Source organism: Ceratotherium simum, chromosome 18, assembly GCF_057802395.1.
Source record: "Ceratotherium simum simum isolate JZ-2026a chromosome 18, ASM5780239v1, whole genome shotgun sequence".
NCBI lineage: Eukaryota > Metazoa > Chordata > Mammalia > Perissodactyla > Rhinocerotidae > Ceratotherium > Ceratotherium simum.
The window spans coordinates 35,506,945-35,523,761 of NC_141917.1; the positions used below are offsets into that span (position 1 = coordinate 35,506,945).

The 16,817-nt window shown below is 43.0% G+C and overlaps 3 protein-coding genes across 3 annotated transcripts; 1 reads left to right on the plus strand and 2 right to left on the minus strand.

Annotated features, from left to right (window-relative positions):
- Positions 1-863: 863 nt before the first annotated feature.
- On the minus strand, positions 864-3,771 carry LOC147914611 (uncharacterized). Its single transcript, XM_087443241.1, has 2 exons — positions 2,946-3,771; positions 864-2,370 (listed from the first exon to the last, which is right to left on the minus strand). Exons 1-2 carry the CDS (start codon positions 3,510-3,512, stop codon positions 2,284-2,286), a joined length of 654 nt encoding a protein of 217 aa, XP_087299367.1. The 5' UTR covers positions 3,513-3,771; the 3' UTR covers positions 864-2,283.
- Positions 3,772-7,214: 3,443 nt separating this feature from the next.
- LOC147914612 (uncharacterized) lies at positions 7,215-13,662 on the plus strand. Its single transcript, XM_087443242.1, has 2 exons — positions 7,215-9,728; positions 12,034-13,662. Exon 1 carries the CDS (start codon positions 7,303-7,305, stop codon positions 7,789-7,791), a length of 489 nt encoding a protein of 162 aa, XP_087299368.1. The 5' UTR covers positions 7,215-7,302; the 3' UTR covers positions 7,792-9,728; positions 12,034-13,662.
- ANXA2R (annexin A2 receptor) lies at positions 8,494-9,072 on the minus strand. Its single transcript, XM_087443018.1, has one exon. The coding sequence runs from the start codon at positions 9,070-9,072 to the stop codon at positions 8,494-8,496; it is 579 nt and encodes a 192-aa protein (XP_087299144.1).
- Positions 13,663-16,817: the final 3,155 nt, after the last annotated feature.

Genomic DNA, 16,817 nt, shown 5'->3' on the forward strand with positions numbered 1-16,817 from the left:
TATTAGAATTCTACCTACTTAACATACGATGCAAGCAGACCCACTACTGGGTGTTTATCCTAGAGAAACGAAAACTTAAGTTCATACAAAAACCTGCACACGAATGTTGATAGCAGCTTTATCTCTAATAGCCCCAAACTGGAAACAACTCAAATGTCCTTCAACGAGAGAATGGATAAACAACTGTGGTACGTCCCTATAACGGACACTATAATAGAGCAACTAAAAGGAATGAACTACTGATATAGAAACTTGGGTGGAATTCAAGGGCCTTATACTTTGTGAAAAGAGAAAAATCTCAAAAAGTTACATATATGTGATTCCTTTATTATAACACTCTTGAAATGATCACGTTATCATGATAGAGAACAGAACAATGGCTGCCAGGGTTTAGGACTGAGGGGAGGGTGTGTCTATAAAGGCATGGCAGGAGGCAGTTTCTTTGTGTTGGTGGAACAGTTCTCTGTCCTCAGGGTGATGGTCATCATTATATGAATATAAACATGTAATAAAATTTCATAGAACTGTGCATGCTCCCTCCCCCTCAAATAATGAGTGCATGTAAAAACTGGTGAAATGCAAATGAGACTTGTAGTTTTGTTAATAGTTTTGTGCCACGGTCTATATCCTAGACTTGATAAAGTATGATGGTCCTATAAGACGTTATTGGGTGAAACTAAGTGAAGGATACACAGAAAATCTTTACTATTTTTGCAGCTGCTTCTGAGTCTAAAATTCTTTGAAGTCAAAAATATTGAAAAACAAAGCAGAACAACATGGTTAATCTAGAGAATGAAATGCTTTATAGCAATTAGACAATATGCGATAAATCCATATATATTGACATAGAAAGTTAATGGAGATAGTACATATTTAAAAATCAAGTTGCACGTAAGTAATTTGATTTAAAAGTATAGATATTTTTAGCATATACACAGAAAATATCTAGAAATACATAATTCAAACCATGAGCAATGATTACCTTAGATTGTGTGGGGCTATCGATTCTTATGAAATTTCGGTTTGAAATTTTTCCAAAAATTGAATTAATTTGTAAATAAAAAATTGCTTCCCTTGAAAATAAAACCCCCATAATGTTCCTGCAGTTTTCACTACTGGAAGTCAATTTCAGGGTATCCTTCAGAATGAGGCCTCCAGTTAAACCCACAGGCATAACCTTTCAGGCAACGCCTTTGGAAACTGGGAAAGTATAGAGACTGTAGAGAAGTGGACATAAGCAGAGCAGAGAAGAAAGAATGCGGAAAGAGCATGGGCATTGGGAGAAACCTCAGTGATGGCCAAGCTTCAGGGCAGAGAGTTGCCACAGCAACTAAAACCACAACTGAGGGAGGGTGGACATTCCTGGTTCCCCCCAAATGGGCTCTTCTGAGATGAGCTTCCCTAGGTGACTGTTTGGCCACACTGGGTTCTACTCCCTGATCTCCCCAAGACAAGGAGCCAGCACGGCTGATGTGGATCTACTTAAGTCCAATTGTTCATGGGGCATCTGAGACCAAGGCCAGAATCCTATATATAAAAGGGAAGCTTGGTTAGACTGATTCCGAATTCTCCTGGCCTCTGAATTTCCACCCACAACTGAGGGTTCCAGCTCCCAGCTCTGCCCTGCAACACCCCACCCAGACCAGGCTGACCAGACCAGCAACCCGGGCTCCTCTCTTTGCCTCCCTGTGCTGCTCCAGTTAAGCCGACAAGGGACGGTACAGTTGTGGAGCTGACAACAATGACTCCATTTTGGACCCTTTACCCCATCTTGTTAAAAGTATGAAACTGTGTTGACTTTGCTGACTTGCCAAAAGGGAGTTATTTGCTGAGAAAGGGCTTTTGGAAGGATTGTACAAAAATATACTTTTTCTGGTAACAACAAGATGTCCTTGTGTAAGCGAATGAACTGTAACATAAATTTACCCTCCCTAACAAACGACTGGGGTGATTGTTCTGGGCTCCCCTTGTTGCTAAGAAAAACTCCTGACTTTTACTCCTCAGGGCGTCACTTTTCTGGCTGATGCCAGAACCTCTGTTCCCTGAATTGGAATTCTAAGCTCCTAAATAAACACTCTCCTTTTATTTTGCAGTTGCCTCTTTTTCTATGTTGACAAGTGTGAGACGCAGACTTCCTGTTCCCCAAGGTTCCTGCTCCTGGTTCAATGAAGCCCAAACGGGAACCTGCGGAACCGCTGCCCACGCTTCTCAGCCGCTGGGTCTGCCTTGGGCAGAGAAAAGGGTCACGGCTGCGCGGGAGGGGCCGGAAGAGGCGGCGCAGGCTCAGCTTTCTTTGCAGGCGCAGACACCCGGACTTGGTCTGATTCCAAGGGTGGGTGGTCGAGGCCGCCCAAATCCGGGAACCGTGGCCTACAAAATAGAAACCATAGTGTTATAGGTAGGCAGTAAGTCAGACGTGAGCAGGGGAAGGGGTAAAAGCTGACGAGCAAAGATAGAAGAAGCCTCCTGGGACGGCCACCCTTCAACACTCACAACGCCCTGTTTTGCAGCCCGACTTGCACAGAGCTAACTTCCACCTGCTGCGCACTAACCTCACCTTCATTGTGCTTAAATCATAATGAATTTACATTGGGGATTTAGCTCCCCTTAAATGGGGGACAGAAGCCACGACAGTTCTGCCAAGGGCCATCAAAAGATGAAAAGAGAAAAAGTTCCCCTCTCGACGTGGAGGAGGGGACAACAAGCTGATGGGTAGCATGCCTTCAAATCCCCTTCTTTTCCCCCTCCTCACAAATGAACACACCTGTACAATCCACAAGCCACCCAAACCTCGGCGCAGTCGCTCAGCTTAAGCCCGCCCGCTCCCTCTCCTGGGGTGTACTTTCGCTTCGCCAATAAATCCCTTCTCGCTTTGAACTCTCGGGTGTTCCGTCACAAATTCTTTTGCGATGTCGAACCAAGAACTTGGAAACTGATCCACTCACCCGGTAACACTGCCACCTAAAAAACGCACACTCGGTGCAAATTCGCGTTGTGACAAGGAAACGGCGTCCCAGTGCTACTAGCGAAAATGTTGACGGAACGCCACATCTGGGCAAATCACAGTGCTGCAAACCTGAGAGGTCGGCCAGGGAAGCCAGCGGTGCTAGGAAGAAGGTGATAGCACAGAGAACCTGCGGGTCCTGGGAAGGAGAAAGAGTCCCCTTGGGCCAGGAGAGAAGGCGCAACCAAGAAACCACACACTCCGCGCCGCTGGCGAAAGTGCGAATGCGAACCGCCGGCTCGAGGCTGCCGGAGAAACTGCTGATGAGAAACCGCAGGCTGGGCGTAGGGAGCGGTGCGGGCGGCCAGACGCCGCGGGTCCGGTTACTGGCGGGACCGAGACCGAGCCGCGCTCCTCCGCTCCCGAGCGAACGCGGGTCCCAGAGCGAGTAGCTGAGTGCGGACCCCGCACACAGGAAAATCAGTGGAAAAATTAATGGAACGTAAATAAGAGTAGTAAAATAACGAATTCTAAAATGCAAGTACAACCCAAAAGATAAACCGAACATATCGATCCCAGGAAACACCGTGAAAGAAACTTGAAACGCAAACCGTTCAGAGAGAGACCCCTACAAAGAAGGAACAGCAAACACGGTTGAGCAGCGCAGTCCTGCCAGTTTCCCGGTCACGCCTAAACCGGCGCCGGTTGCTCCCCTGAACCGGGACTCGGGGACCAAGAAATCACAGTCTCTGCCAAACCCGTGTTTGCTGCGCCTGAGATGGCTTTCACCGGAATTCCCGGACTCGGAGGCGATTGAAATCGGAAGCAAAGCTAAAGCGGAACCCGCGAGATCGAAAGCGGCTCCACCCAAGCGGCCTGGGGGGGGGGGCAGGCCCGCACCGCGGGGGGCGGGGGGGCCGCGGGCTGCGAGCGGGAACCCCCCTGGCCGGGCGCCCGCCGGCCCGGCTCCGGGAGAAGCTCCGTCTGAGAAATCGCCGGCCCGGCGCGGATCGCCGCCGCGACAGGGAAAACGGCCGCGACGCGGCGCGGACTGAGGCTTGAGCGGGCTCACAGCGAGACAGATCGGAGTTCCGGGAGTTAGAGTGAAGTAAAACGGAGTCCAGGCTGGAAAATCCTCCTCGGCGACAAAACCACTTAAGCCACGTAAGCAAAACGAAACTTCGCTTATTCAAAACGGAAGGGAAACCTAACAGATTATTTCTTGTAAATGATTTTGATATTCTTGGAAAATCATCCAGGACACTTAAGTCATCTTCCTTGAATGGTATTAGATAAACACTTTCAACCAACCCCCTGCTCTCTGGAAATCCCCCTGTAACAACCAATCATTGTGAAGGTTAAACAGCTTCCTCTTTTTCGCTTTATAAACCGTCCTGGACCGTCCAGCCTCGGAGCTTCATACTCGTTTTCGGTTTGAAGTCTCCCTCTCTGGGAACGCTTTGTTTCTCGCTCAATAAAAATGTTCCCATCAACTAAAGCTCTCGGAATTTTCTTTGAACAGTTATTGTCGTCAGAAGTGGGGTGGGCAGAAGGCCCCTGACGGCCCCTGAGGCTGGTGAGTATCTGTTGCTGGTACCCGGCTCGTGCTTTCTGGCTTCTCTTGGAGTTCCAGGGTAGATCTTGGATCCGAGCTCCACTCCCTTTGTGTTGAGCTCTCTGATTTTATTGAGACACCTTCGTTGAAGCTTCTTGGTAAGTCACCCTGTAACCCCAACTGAAGAGTCCCATCGTCCAGGTTCTTGGTCAGTGTAAGAGAGGAGTTCAGACACTGACACAGCAGCAACAGCAAGCAAGCAAACATTTATTAGACGGAAGGTTAGATACACTCCAAGTGAGGAGTGGGCAGTGCCAGAGAACGCATCTGCTCCGTGTTTTGGGATACATATATATATATATATATATATATATATATAGTGTGTGTGTGTGTGTGTGTGTGTGTGTGTAAGGAAGATCAGCCCTGAGCTAACATGCATGCCAATCCTCCTCCTCTTTGCTGAGGAACATCTATTGCCAATCTTCCTCCTTTTTTCCCCCTTTTTCTCCCCAAAGCCCCAGTGATAGTTGTATGTCGTAGTTGCACATCTTTCTAGTTGCTGTATGTGGGACGCAGCCTCAGCCAGGCCGGCCAAGCCATGTGTGTGGGTGCCCACCCGGATCCCAACCTGGGCCGCCAGTATGGGAGCGAGCGCACTTAACTGCTAAGCCACCAGCAGACCCCAGTTGTATTTTTATTTGGGCTGTTGAGAAGGGAATTAGCATTATCTGGTTATATGCCAAGAATGGTCTTTCCTCCACCCAAATCTTGGGAGGGGGAGTTCTTGACCTTCTAAGGGAATCTGGGGAACTGTCATGGCAGTCGTGCCCCTTGGACCTAGGCTAATGCATATGGGGTTTGTATGTAAATTAAAGAAAGGTCAATGTCCTCTAGAGGTGTATAGCAGAAGGCTTTGTATGTGTTGTTTGTGTACTGGTTATTTTTATTGTCATGGTCGAAGGGCTCAGACAGGCCGGTCTCAGTTCCCCTTTATCTGTATCTTGTTGGATGCCAGCAAGAGGCTTCACTGATGCAGCAAGGTCTCCAGCATGATCCCTGAGCTCATGTCTGGATGTCAGTAAGAAATACTCTCCACAGATGCAGCAAGGTCTCCAACTATGATCCCGCCCTCATGTCTACCTAACTACCTATGTCAACCCTATTCTGTTCAAAACGGTGGGGGCAGGGGGAACCCTGTGTGCTGGAACAGCTGTTGAAAAACAGGATTCCTCAGAGTTTAGAGTTCCTCCTGGTCCAAAATGGGAAGAAGGATTTTGTGCCTTTAGGGAAAATGGGTGAACTTTTGGATAATTTGGAATTGTAGCGGCCACTTTGGGGAAGCTTTAACATAAGAATGTTCACCTTAGGGGTGCCCTTGAAAAGAGAGGATCCCACAACCTCCTGGAGACAATAGAATGCATTCTTTGCTATGCAGAAGCTTCTAAAACACAAAATGACTCCAAAAATAGCTTCTCTAAAAGAATCCATATAGGGCACAAATAAAAAATATTTAGTGGGAAGCTTTAGCTATGTGAGCAGGTAAACTTAACTTATTTCATCTCCCAGAAACACAATTTGGATACAGCTATTCTTTTGAGTTTTGTATTATTGTACCTGACACATGGCTAAAATTTTTAAATGAAGGCTGTAATATCTCTGTTTGTGTGTTGATGTATATCTATCTATGTATATTATCTATATGTGATATTTTTAAAGAGCCCTATTTAATTGTCTTAAAGAAATGCTTAAGTAATTTAAGAATGTCCTAAACCTCAGAAACATAATAACACAAATGTTTCTCAAGTGCACATGATCTAGGATGATCTTTGATAAGTAAAGTTTAAAGTATTTTGTAATGAAAACAGGCATGTCTTCAGAGTCGTCAATGTTAAATATAATGCAAACATACAATTTTTTTCTACCTGGGTTTCCTAGTCAAACAAACTCATGCTATTTCTATCTTACAAAATCTGTCAGCAAGAAAAATAACTAAAGATGGTGGTCAGATGTTTAATGTCGAATCCATTACTATCTATTTAAATTAAATTACTTGTAATTCAAATAGAAGGTAAATTAAATAATGTTCATTGAATTAGATTAAAGTAAATTAAATAATATTCATTGAATATCTAGCTCATTTCCAAATAAGCTAGTATATGGCAACATTAATTGAAAAACATAAGTTTAAGTGTGTCTACTTTTGTCTTCTTAATTTTTTGTAGGGAGACAAAACAAATTTGGGTCTACTAGGAAAAAGGTATTTTTCCACACTGAAAAAACTATACTATGAAAAACATTTGTCCCTAACAATTATAAATTTTTATAATTTGTATCCATGTTTGCTAATCTACTAGAGGATGCTAATATATGAGAGAGAGTTCACAATTGCCTGCTTCTTAGTTTTCACTGGAAAGAAAAGGTTACTATTAGTTAACATTATGATCAATATGTAAAACTAAAACTAATAGAAACAATAAGCGAATGGAAACAACTTTGTTTTCAAAGTACGGAAGGAAAATGGGATGTGTTTTTATCTGAAGAGCATGAGAGGCATATCGTGTGTGTTTTAGTTAAAGAAAAAAGAGTGTAATTTTGTCCTCAAATAAAGTGGTTGTTTCCGAAAAAGAAAAGGTAAAAGGCAAAACCTAACTGGATATACAAATTGTAGAATGTTTCTGGGGGACTGGAGGGACGGGGGGGAGGAGGTGCTGGGGGTGGGGTGGCGGGGGAGAGGCGTGGATAAAAGCGATGCTAGGACCCAGAAGTGCAGATCTGGCCCGGAGAGCAGGCCCACAACTCCAGAATGGGCTATAGCACAAGTGCCAGGGCGGAGGAGATTGCGCTGCCAGGAGCGGGGCTGCCTCTGCAGCCCCCATGGCTTGGCGAAGGTAGCGGGGCAGCTCGCTCTCTTGGCGAAAACATCCGGGCTGAGACCGAGAATCACCCGGATCCAGGAAAGAAAGGAGAGCTGCGGCCACCGAAACACACATCGAGCCCGTCCGACAGCCGCCCGCTCCTTTCTGCCAGCGACCTTGTGGCCACTGGGGACCCGCCGCCGGTGCACTTATCCCAGCCGCGGCCGACGAGACGCTGCACCGAGCCCCTCACGCTGCTGGGTCCCAGCAGTGCGGGCAAGGGGCAAATAGCGGGGCCGCCCGAGAAAAGTCCGGCTCTGAGAAACAGCCGGTTTGGACGAATGAAAGGTTTTGACACGCAAAAACGCCGCCAGCTGGATGCAAATGTCTTCTCTGACAGTGATACCAGCGGCTCTGCGAACAAGGGAAAGTGCTAACCGGAACAGGGGCTCGGTGCAAGCCGCGGTGCTGGGACTGTGAGAAACCAGCGGTGCTAGGACCCAGTTAGCTACGGGAGAATGTAGGGGTTTGTTACTGAGAGCTGTGACACGACCCGCACTACTAACAAAGTGATGGGAAACCAGCGCTGTCGGTGCGGCTGAGCGCTGTTGCCACGGGAAATGACTGACGCAGAGCAGACAGCGGTGATCCCGGTGAGAAACTGCCAGCTCCAAACGGGAACAAGAAACAGGTTCAACAGAAGGATTGACACTTGCTCCGAAACACTTGCGAATAGACGGGGAAACCGCCTGCACGTGGCCCCATCGCAGATGCAACCCCCAAAACGCAGTCCCGGAGCGCTGGGAAGTACTGGGCTGGAGCAAGTGCCCACAGGAGGCAACTGGCTGTGCTGCCAGCGAGAAACATCCGGCTCGGCAAAACTAGCGGTACCGGCGTGGACAAACCACCATCTAGGCGAAAGAAACACACGTATTTGATTTCCTGGGCTCGTGAGCGAACAAAGAAGTTGCAAGTAAGAAGCGACCGGAACTTCAGGAGAAACTTGAGGCGCAAGAGAATCAAAACTTGACAACGAACACTGAAGGGACACCTTAATGCATCTTTATTCCGTAAGCGGACAGGTCTTGTAGCCCAGAATCGTTTCCTGGGGAAAGTTCCAAAAAGGCTCTCGCTGCATCTCAAGGCTCCTTAGAGCCAAAGACGGTCTGGCAGCAGCCACAGCTCACGGTGTGCACTGCGCGACCAATCCAGTCCAAGCAGCTTGAGAAAAGCCGGTGGTGGCTCCACCAAGCGGGGACGGGAGGTCGGCGGCGATCTGAAGGGTGCCCGCTGTCGGAGGTCTCGCTGTCCTGCTGTCTGTCGCCGGCGTCTTGCAGCCTGTCCCAGGGAAGCTGCTGGAACGTGAGCCCGTCGGGTTCCTCTGCAGAGTCCGCCTCTCCTAGCATTGCTTCTAGTGTCTTCTGTGTCTCCAGCCAGAGGTCCGGAGTGGGCGGGGCTGGGCTTGGTTCCAAGGTGCTCTGGGCGTTGGGAAAGAGTCCGTTTTGCAGACCGACACAAGGCAGCCGCCTGCTAGGACTGGAAAGCAGTTGCCGATGGAAATCACTGCTATGGCATGAGGGCTCCCCCAGCACCGGGTAGAGAGGGAGCGGCCACGGCCCAGAATCGTCGCAGCTCCGGATACACGGGGGCTGGGGCTCTGGCGCCACCTCTACGGAATCCCAAGCCTCCTTCAAGGCGCCGAGAAAATGCTGCTCCATCGCGGAGACCTCGGACCAGGAGGACACAGGCGTTTGCGCTGGACCAGGAGGCAAAGCCTCAGCAGTACCAGCAGCCCGGGTATTTATGCTCTCCAGGACTCGGGGGCGGAGGGAAGCCAGCGACCGCAAAACGGAGTGATAACACATTCGAGACAGCAGTAGACAGAATGAAATACGAAAACTTGCTAGAGAGCATAGAGAACCGACACAAACCATTCCGATATAAAAACGTCGAGACGACAACAAACCGCAACGAAGCGGCACGGTAAGCAAAACGTACAGAGAACCAGCCCTACAAAGCGCAGGGAGCGGCGAGCGGTGCAGAGAGCGCGAAACCAAACGTGACCTCGGTGAACAAAACGCTGCAGCCTCTGGCCGCTAGGGGGCCGCGCTGCTGGCCACGGTGCCGAAGACAAACCGGAGAAATAGTGGCGCTGGCATGAGGCAACGCTGGGCTTGGAGCCAACAGTGGTGCTGCGCCAAAGACAAATACCGGTTCTGGAGCGATCAGCTGTGCTGCCGAAGAGAAAGTGCAGGATCTGAGAACAGAGAGGCCAGCGACGGAAAAACATCCGACTTGAAGGGAAGACCCGTGCCGCCGCGGAGAAAATACGATCGCCCTCAGAAAGAAGCAGCGCGATAAAACGCTACTATGGGTATGTCAATCGTTTATTTTTTACCAAAAATATAGTTAATAAAATTAAAACATTAAAGATAACAAAATTAATAACAACTTAAAATCTATAATAAAATAATAAAAAACTTAAAATTTAAAATGAAGAAAATGTATTTTACTATTTATGGTATAAAATATTTTCTGTTTAATTTTGTTTTTAATTTAAAACTTTAAATTTTAATTATTGTTATTTTTATTATTTATTTTATATTCAAATGTTTAGTATTTATTTTGAATTTTCTCTTATATTTTAATTCTAAATTAAAAATAATTTACTTTTAAAATATTTTAAACTTTATAAATTGTTTTTTATTTTTGTTTTATTTTACTTCATTTTTATTCCTTTTATTCATTACACATTTTTGTTATATTATTTTTAATTTTTTAACTTTAAACAATTTCTATATTAATTTTGTTTTATTTTCCTTTCTATTCTATTTATTTTATAATTTTTACATGTTCATTTTTTGAAATTTTAGTGTGATATTTTAAAAATTTTTTCTTTAAATTTTTAACTTATTTAATATCTTTTATTTTATTTTTAAGGTTATTATTTTTATGTTATTCTTTGTTTAAAACTTTTACAGTATTGTTTCTTTTTTTATTTTTTATTTTATTTCTTTTTTTAAGTTTTCCAATTTTGTAAATTAAAAATTTCTAAAGTTTAATATTGGTTACTTAACTCATTTCTATTTATTTTATTTTTAAGCTTTATTGTATGTTAATTTATTTTTAGTTTATTATTTATTTTATTTCTCTTTTATTTTATTGTTTGTTTTTATTTTAAATAGAGAAAAATAACATACTTTTTCAATGTTATTTTATATTATTTTAATTGGTTTTGATATTTTATTATTTTATTTGTCAAAGCTTATTGTTATTTTTCCAATATTTATTTTTATTTGTCTTATTTTATTTTTAAATTTAAATAAAATTTAATTTTTATTGTATTTCATTTTACTTCCTTTTTAATTAGATAATTAATTGTATGTTTAATTTTTTATTTTAAAAAATTAATTTTAAATATTGTTTTAACTTTAAAGGATTATTAATTCAATATTTTATAATTTTTTAATTTAACACCATTAGTAATTTTTTCATTTATTAAATTACTTTCATTTACTTATTTTATTTTAAAAAGTTTTCAATTTTATTTTATTTTTCTTTTCAATTTTATTTTCAAATTTCTTTGTTATTTTATAAGATTTATTTAACTTTCTAAATTTTAAATATTTTAATTTTTTATTTTAGTATTTAGATTTTTTAAATTGTTAAAATTAAAAATGTTTTAAATTTATTTTATTTTACGTTATTTTTAATTAGTTTATTATCAATTTCATTTTATATCACTATTATTTTATTTTTAAATTTTTTATTAATAGGAGAAACAGAAATCAAAGAATTTAAAATTACCAAATTAAAAATGAAATAATGAAAATGTAAATTGAAGGTAAAATGAACGTTAAAAGTTACAAACTTAAAAAATTAAAGAGAAAACTGGCCCGGTGGTGCAAGTGGTTAAGTGCTCACGCTCTGATTCGGCGGCCCGGGGTTTGAGGTTCCGATCCCGGGCTGGCACCAATGGACTGCTTGGCAAGCCATGCTGTGGCGGCATCCCATATAGAGTAGAGGAAGATGGGCACAGATGTTGGCCCCGGGCCAGTCTTCCTCAGCAAAAAAAGAGGAGGATTGGCAGATGTTAGCATAGGGCTGATCTCACAACAACAACAAAAAAAATTAAAAACAAAGTCTAACAAAAACTATTTTAAAAATAAAAATAAAGGTAAAGTAAAATATAATTATAAAAATTTTAAAAAATAAAAAATATTTTTAAAATTTACAATACAAAACATGTTTAAAATGTATTATTTAAAAGTAAAAGGAAATATAAATAAAATAGACCAGGCTGAAAGAAAACCCAAGCTGAGAAATTCATTTAAGCCCCTAAGGAAACCTAAATGTAGCTTACTTCATGAACATCAGGAAACCTTAGGTTATTATTTTGTAAGTGCCTCTGATGATCATGAAAGAAACAAGTCGTCTTCCTGAAATGGTGGAAGGTAATCACTTTTAAGCAAACCAGGTCCTCTGGAAACCCCCATTGTGATTGCCCATCATTGCACAGGTTAAACAACTTCCTCGTTTTCACCTCATTAGCCCTCCTGTAACTTCATGCCTTTGACTTCATACTAGATTTGGCTTTGAAGTTTCCCAGTTCAAGAACAATTTGTTTCTCGTTGAATGAAATCGTCATATTAAGTCAAGCTCTCTGTATTTTCTTTTAGCAGAGCATGAACTGGTGCTCTCATGGAGAAAACACCGACTCAGTGCAAATGTGTTGTCACAGAAAAAGCACCATCTAACTACTGTGGGAATTGCAAACGGGTACTGGAGGCATCTTGCTGCAAATCACAGAACCACGCCCAAAGGGCAGTGTAGGAGGTGCTGGCTGTGCTATGATCCAGCAGGTGCTGGCTCAGAGGACAGGTGGGGCCTGCAAGGGGGAAACTGACTTTGGTGCTTGGAGAGGTGCCGCAACTGAGGAGCCCAGAGAACTGTTTGAACCCCAGTGAAAGCTGATTTCCATCAGAGAGGTCAGGGGCAGCTAGCCTGTGTCGTGGATGAACCAGAAAGAAGCCACTGCAGTGAGACCAGCAAAGTGGTCAGACCGCAGATGATCAATATCAGTCAACAACAAAGTGGGGCTCACCTGACTGCAGACAAGGTCTGACCATTTCATATAGTTGAGATATCTTAAAATCTTTTCACCTATAACAGTTCCCCATCTCTTTGATTTTTCCTTTTTAGTTTTTGGAGTAAAGGGTAAGTCAAGTACAATGTTCCACCTATTTTTTAAAGTTTCATTCATAAATAACTTTTCTGAGCATCAAGAATAGGAAAATTCCACTGCCCCTGTGTGCCAGGAGGGCGCAAGTTCATCCTTCAATATTGGGCATGTGAAACAAAAAGATATCTACCTGGTAGCTATTTTCTCAAGACTAGAAATGGGATGATTTCAAAAAGCGAAGGCAGAAAGAATATTTTACAGATTTCACAAATGATCGTTGAAATAGATATGAAATAAATGTAGATGGATTTTAGGATAAGATAGGCTTTGTTTCTTTATCCACATATACCAAAAATAAGTTTTGTTCCCCTGTTAGGGAAAAGGGTAGCATGAAGGAACCTAGGGTTCTGGGAAGAGTTAACAGGAACATGTGCAGGCAGGACTTGGGCTCCCTGGTGAGAGAGTCAGGGACAGTCTTAGTGTGGGGCAAGTGTCCTCAGGGATCCTGCCTCTGGCTGGATAGAGAACAAGTTCCTTTCTGTAGGGTTTGAGGTTCTGGTTTTGAGGTGAGGAATTCTTGCTGACTGACAGCACTCTTATAGCTAATCATTTTGCTTTTGAGAAGGTCAGACAAAATGCAGGCTCTTTTAGGGGGAAAACCACAGTGGTGTCTCTCACCCCTAGTAGCACAAGTAGGTGACAGCTATGGGAGGGGTGTGATTTCAGGGAGGGCTGGGATCTGAGGAGTCCAAAACCCGGTGAGCACTAGTTACTCACAGAGTCAGTAAATGTTCTGATTCTAATTTGAACCCTTATTGTGTCCTCTAAGTAGACTAATTCTAAAGAGGTTCGTTTTCTATGAAGGATCACAGGGTACTCTCAGCCATGATAACTTTACTTCTAGGAACTTAAGCTAGAGTATAGTCCATAAATTGGATTGCCATGCTGCTTTAAATACGAGGTAGTATCTTTGAAGAAAGTAAGAGGAAAAGGTGTCCAAAATAGTAATAACTGACAGTCAAGTTATTGAATCGTGTATGTAATATGATTTTTAGGAAGTAAATAATGTTTGTGTGTTTGCGTTTGCATTGGTGTGATTGTATTTGCATAAAAATATGAATATACTCCAAAATATCAATAGTGGTTATTTATCAGTTGGGAGATTGGGAAAAGGAGGGTATAAGTTCCATTTTCACTTTATGTTTTACTGTTTTATTTCGTTTAAAAAGAAACATTTATTATTTTGATAACTACTTTATTTAGAGATAATTTAACAGAAATAGGATTCTAACGTCTATTCACTTTACCATTAATATTATAGTAGCCAATATTTGTTAAAAATTTACTATGTGATAGGCACTGTGCAAAAAGTTTTATATTGATTTTTATTATCCATTTAATTAGATGCTATTATTAAGTACATTTTATAGATAAGAAAATATAGGAATGCAGAGTTTATCTTGTTGGCATGAAGGGCTGCTCAGCAAGTGTTTGTCTGGGCAATGCGGCTCCCCACTGGGAAACTCCACACCTCTGTGTGTTGTAGTCCCCTGGGCACTGCCCACTCTCTACAGCACAAGCGTCCACACTTACCATCCCACCAGGAGAGACATATTCAAAGTCACATAGCTAATGATTGCCAACACAATCTATTCAGTTTACTTTTTTTAGTTAAGGAAGATGAAAATGATGTACAAGTCTTGTAAGATATTCAGAAAATAGTGTGGCTTCAAAACAGTCCCTGCCCAGAGCCTTATCCATAGAAAGGAGCCTGTACCTTCCACAGTAGTATCAAATTTAGAGAAACAAGAGGTAAATAATATTCACATTAGTAAATGTAGAGCCTTATTTAGAAACCAGAATGAGAACTCTCTTGGCAAATATAAAGGATCCGTGTAAGTGGACTCTAGGTGCCTAGAGGATGGATCTTGGCAGCAGGAGCAGCCTCAGCTGAACAGTACTTCAGTGGTGATCCCAAGAAACTAGCTTCAGCATTTCCTGGGCCGAGTAGCAGGGATATATCTCTCCAGGTGTGAACAGTGAGTGGATGCTGAGTTGGAGAGAGGGGGTGCCCAGGTGGCTATAACACACAGAGGAGTGGGGATTCCCAATGGGGAGCCCCATGCCCAGGCAAAAACCTGCCGAGCAAACCATCATGACAACATGCCTCTCCCTCAAACTGTGCAAAGGATTGTACTAGTGCCTTTCAACTCCCCTAGACAGGAACTGCTGACTGAGGAAGGAAATGCATTATTAGGGAACGTAGAATTTACATAATTCAAAATTAGACTATTTTCAAATCAAAATTCTACTTGTCTCCAGTGTTTTGAAAGGCTCTTTGAAGAATAACTTCTAATATGTTGCTCTTAGACTTTAGTTTCTATTCTATTTGAAAAAAATAGTGTGAACTGAAGAGCTCTGCTGATGTACTGGGCATATAATCTGAGAAAGTTAGGAAGAAAGTGTGAACACACCTTCAAACACAAGTTGGATCTCCCTTAAAAGTCCCTTAGCTACATCTCTGACCAATATCATAATTTATTGGGTCATCTCATATGTTTGAGCGGTTTTTTTTTTTTTTTTTTTTTTTGGTGAGGAAGATTGTCGCTGAGCTAACATCTGTTGCCAATCTTCCTCTTTTTGTCTGAGGAAGATTGTTGCTGAGCTAACATCTGTACCAATCTTCCACTATTTTGCATGTGGGATGCCACCACACCACGGCTTGAGGAGCAGTGTGTAGGTCCACACCCAGGATCTGAACCTACAAACCCTGAGCCGCCAGAGCGGAGTGTGTTAATTTAACCACTATACCACCGGCCTGGCCCCTGAACATTTTTAATGTCAGTAATGAAAGCATTCAATCAAAACTATATCAAAACTTCAATCTTTTATTCAAATTATCTATCACCTCTGCCTGGAGGCTGGAGGACAGAAGACTCCTAGCTTGTTCTAGTGTAGATACCTCCCACTTGGGCCACAGAAAGCCACCACTTGCCTTCCCTCTGTCTGTGATTGTGTTAAACTTGTTCTAAATTTGGAGCTCTTATACTTGATGTTGTCTCTTGATGTTTACTCCTCCCCCAGATTTTGCATGGCTTCCTCCATGGCCTACTCTGATCTAGGTTGAAAGGATATATCCCATATCTCTAATCATCCTACTCTGACAACCAAGATAAAAGTAGCACCCTCCCAGTTACTTTCTGTCCTGTAACTTAGATAACTTTCTTGATAACACTTATCATATTCATTTGCTGGCATGTTTAAAGTCTGTTTCCTCCCATGAAGGTATTAACACTTTACAGCAGATCCCATACCTACTTATTGATTGCTTTATCTCCAGGGCCTGGATCGCTATGCATCATAATATAGGCATTTAGTAAATATTTATGAATAAGGGAATGAATGCATACCAAATATTCTCCGGTCATGGGCTGAACAGAGGAGGGATAGATACCACTGAAAAAGAAAAATATGGTCCTTCGAAGGGTTATTTTTTTTTCTTTTTGCCCCTCAGAAAATGCAAGCAAGCTTGCTGTCACCACCTAATGCTAGCAATACACAATCACTCAGACCTGCCCAAAACCACGCTCAACTCAGTTTTGGTTAATGTCATTCAAGAAGAACATATTTTTGTGCTTCCTATAACCAGACCAGAGTTTCTGAAGCAATTTGCACCAAAAGTGAAGACCAACATCCAATTTTCAGCACCTTGGTTTCTGATGACAGAGGGATCTAAAAGTCCAAGGGTGAAAGACTCCTGCATCCTCCTCTCACTTGGCCCAGACATACTGTTTCAGCCTGTAGGAGCCTGAAGGATTGGAGCTTCATCTGTCTTGCTGGGAGGGTTTCACTGTCTGCATGTAAGAGGGTGGAGCTCTGGTTATCACCCTCCTTTCACATTGCAAAAGCCTGGGTCTGGACAACCTCCAGGGGCTTATCCCAGGCTCAGACAAATGCCCCAGTTCTGCTAGGAGGCAAACTACTGTGTGTGCAAGGAAATGAGGAGGACTTGGAGACTTTCTCTGCAGTAGGAACAGTTTGGAAAGCTGCCTAGACCAACCTGGCTGGGACCTGATAATTGGGTTCCCCACTGGGCCAAAGTCAGCCCCAGGAGAGGTGAGTGCTATAGACACATGGATGTATGGGACCCAGAAATGTCAGAATACCCGAGGGCCCAAATAAGGGGTGATCCCAGAACTCTGCCCTTTCTAACCCTAGCTGGGCAGCTGAGCCTTAGTGCTTTCTTCTTCAACTTGATTAAGAACACGCCATTGAAGCCCG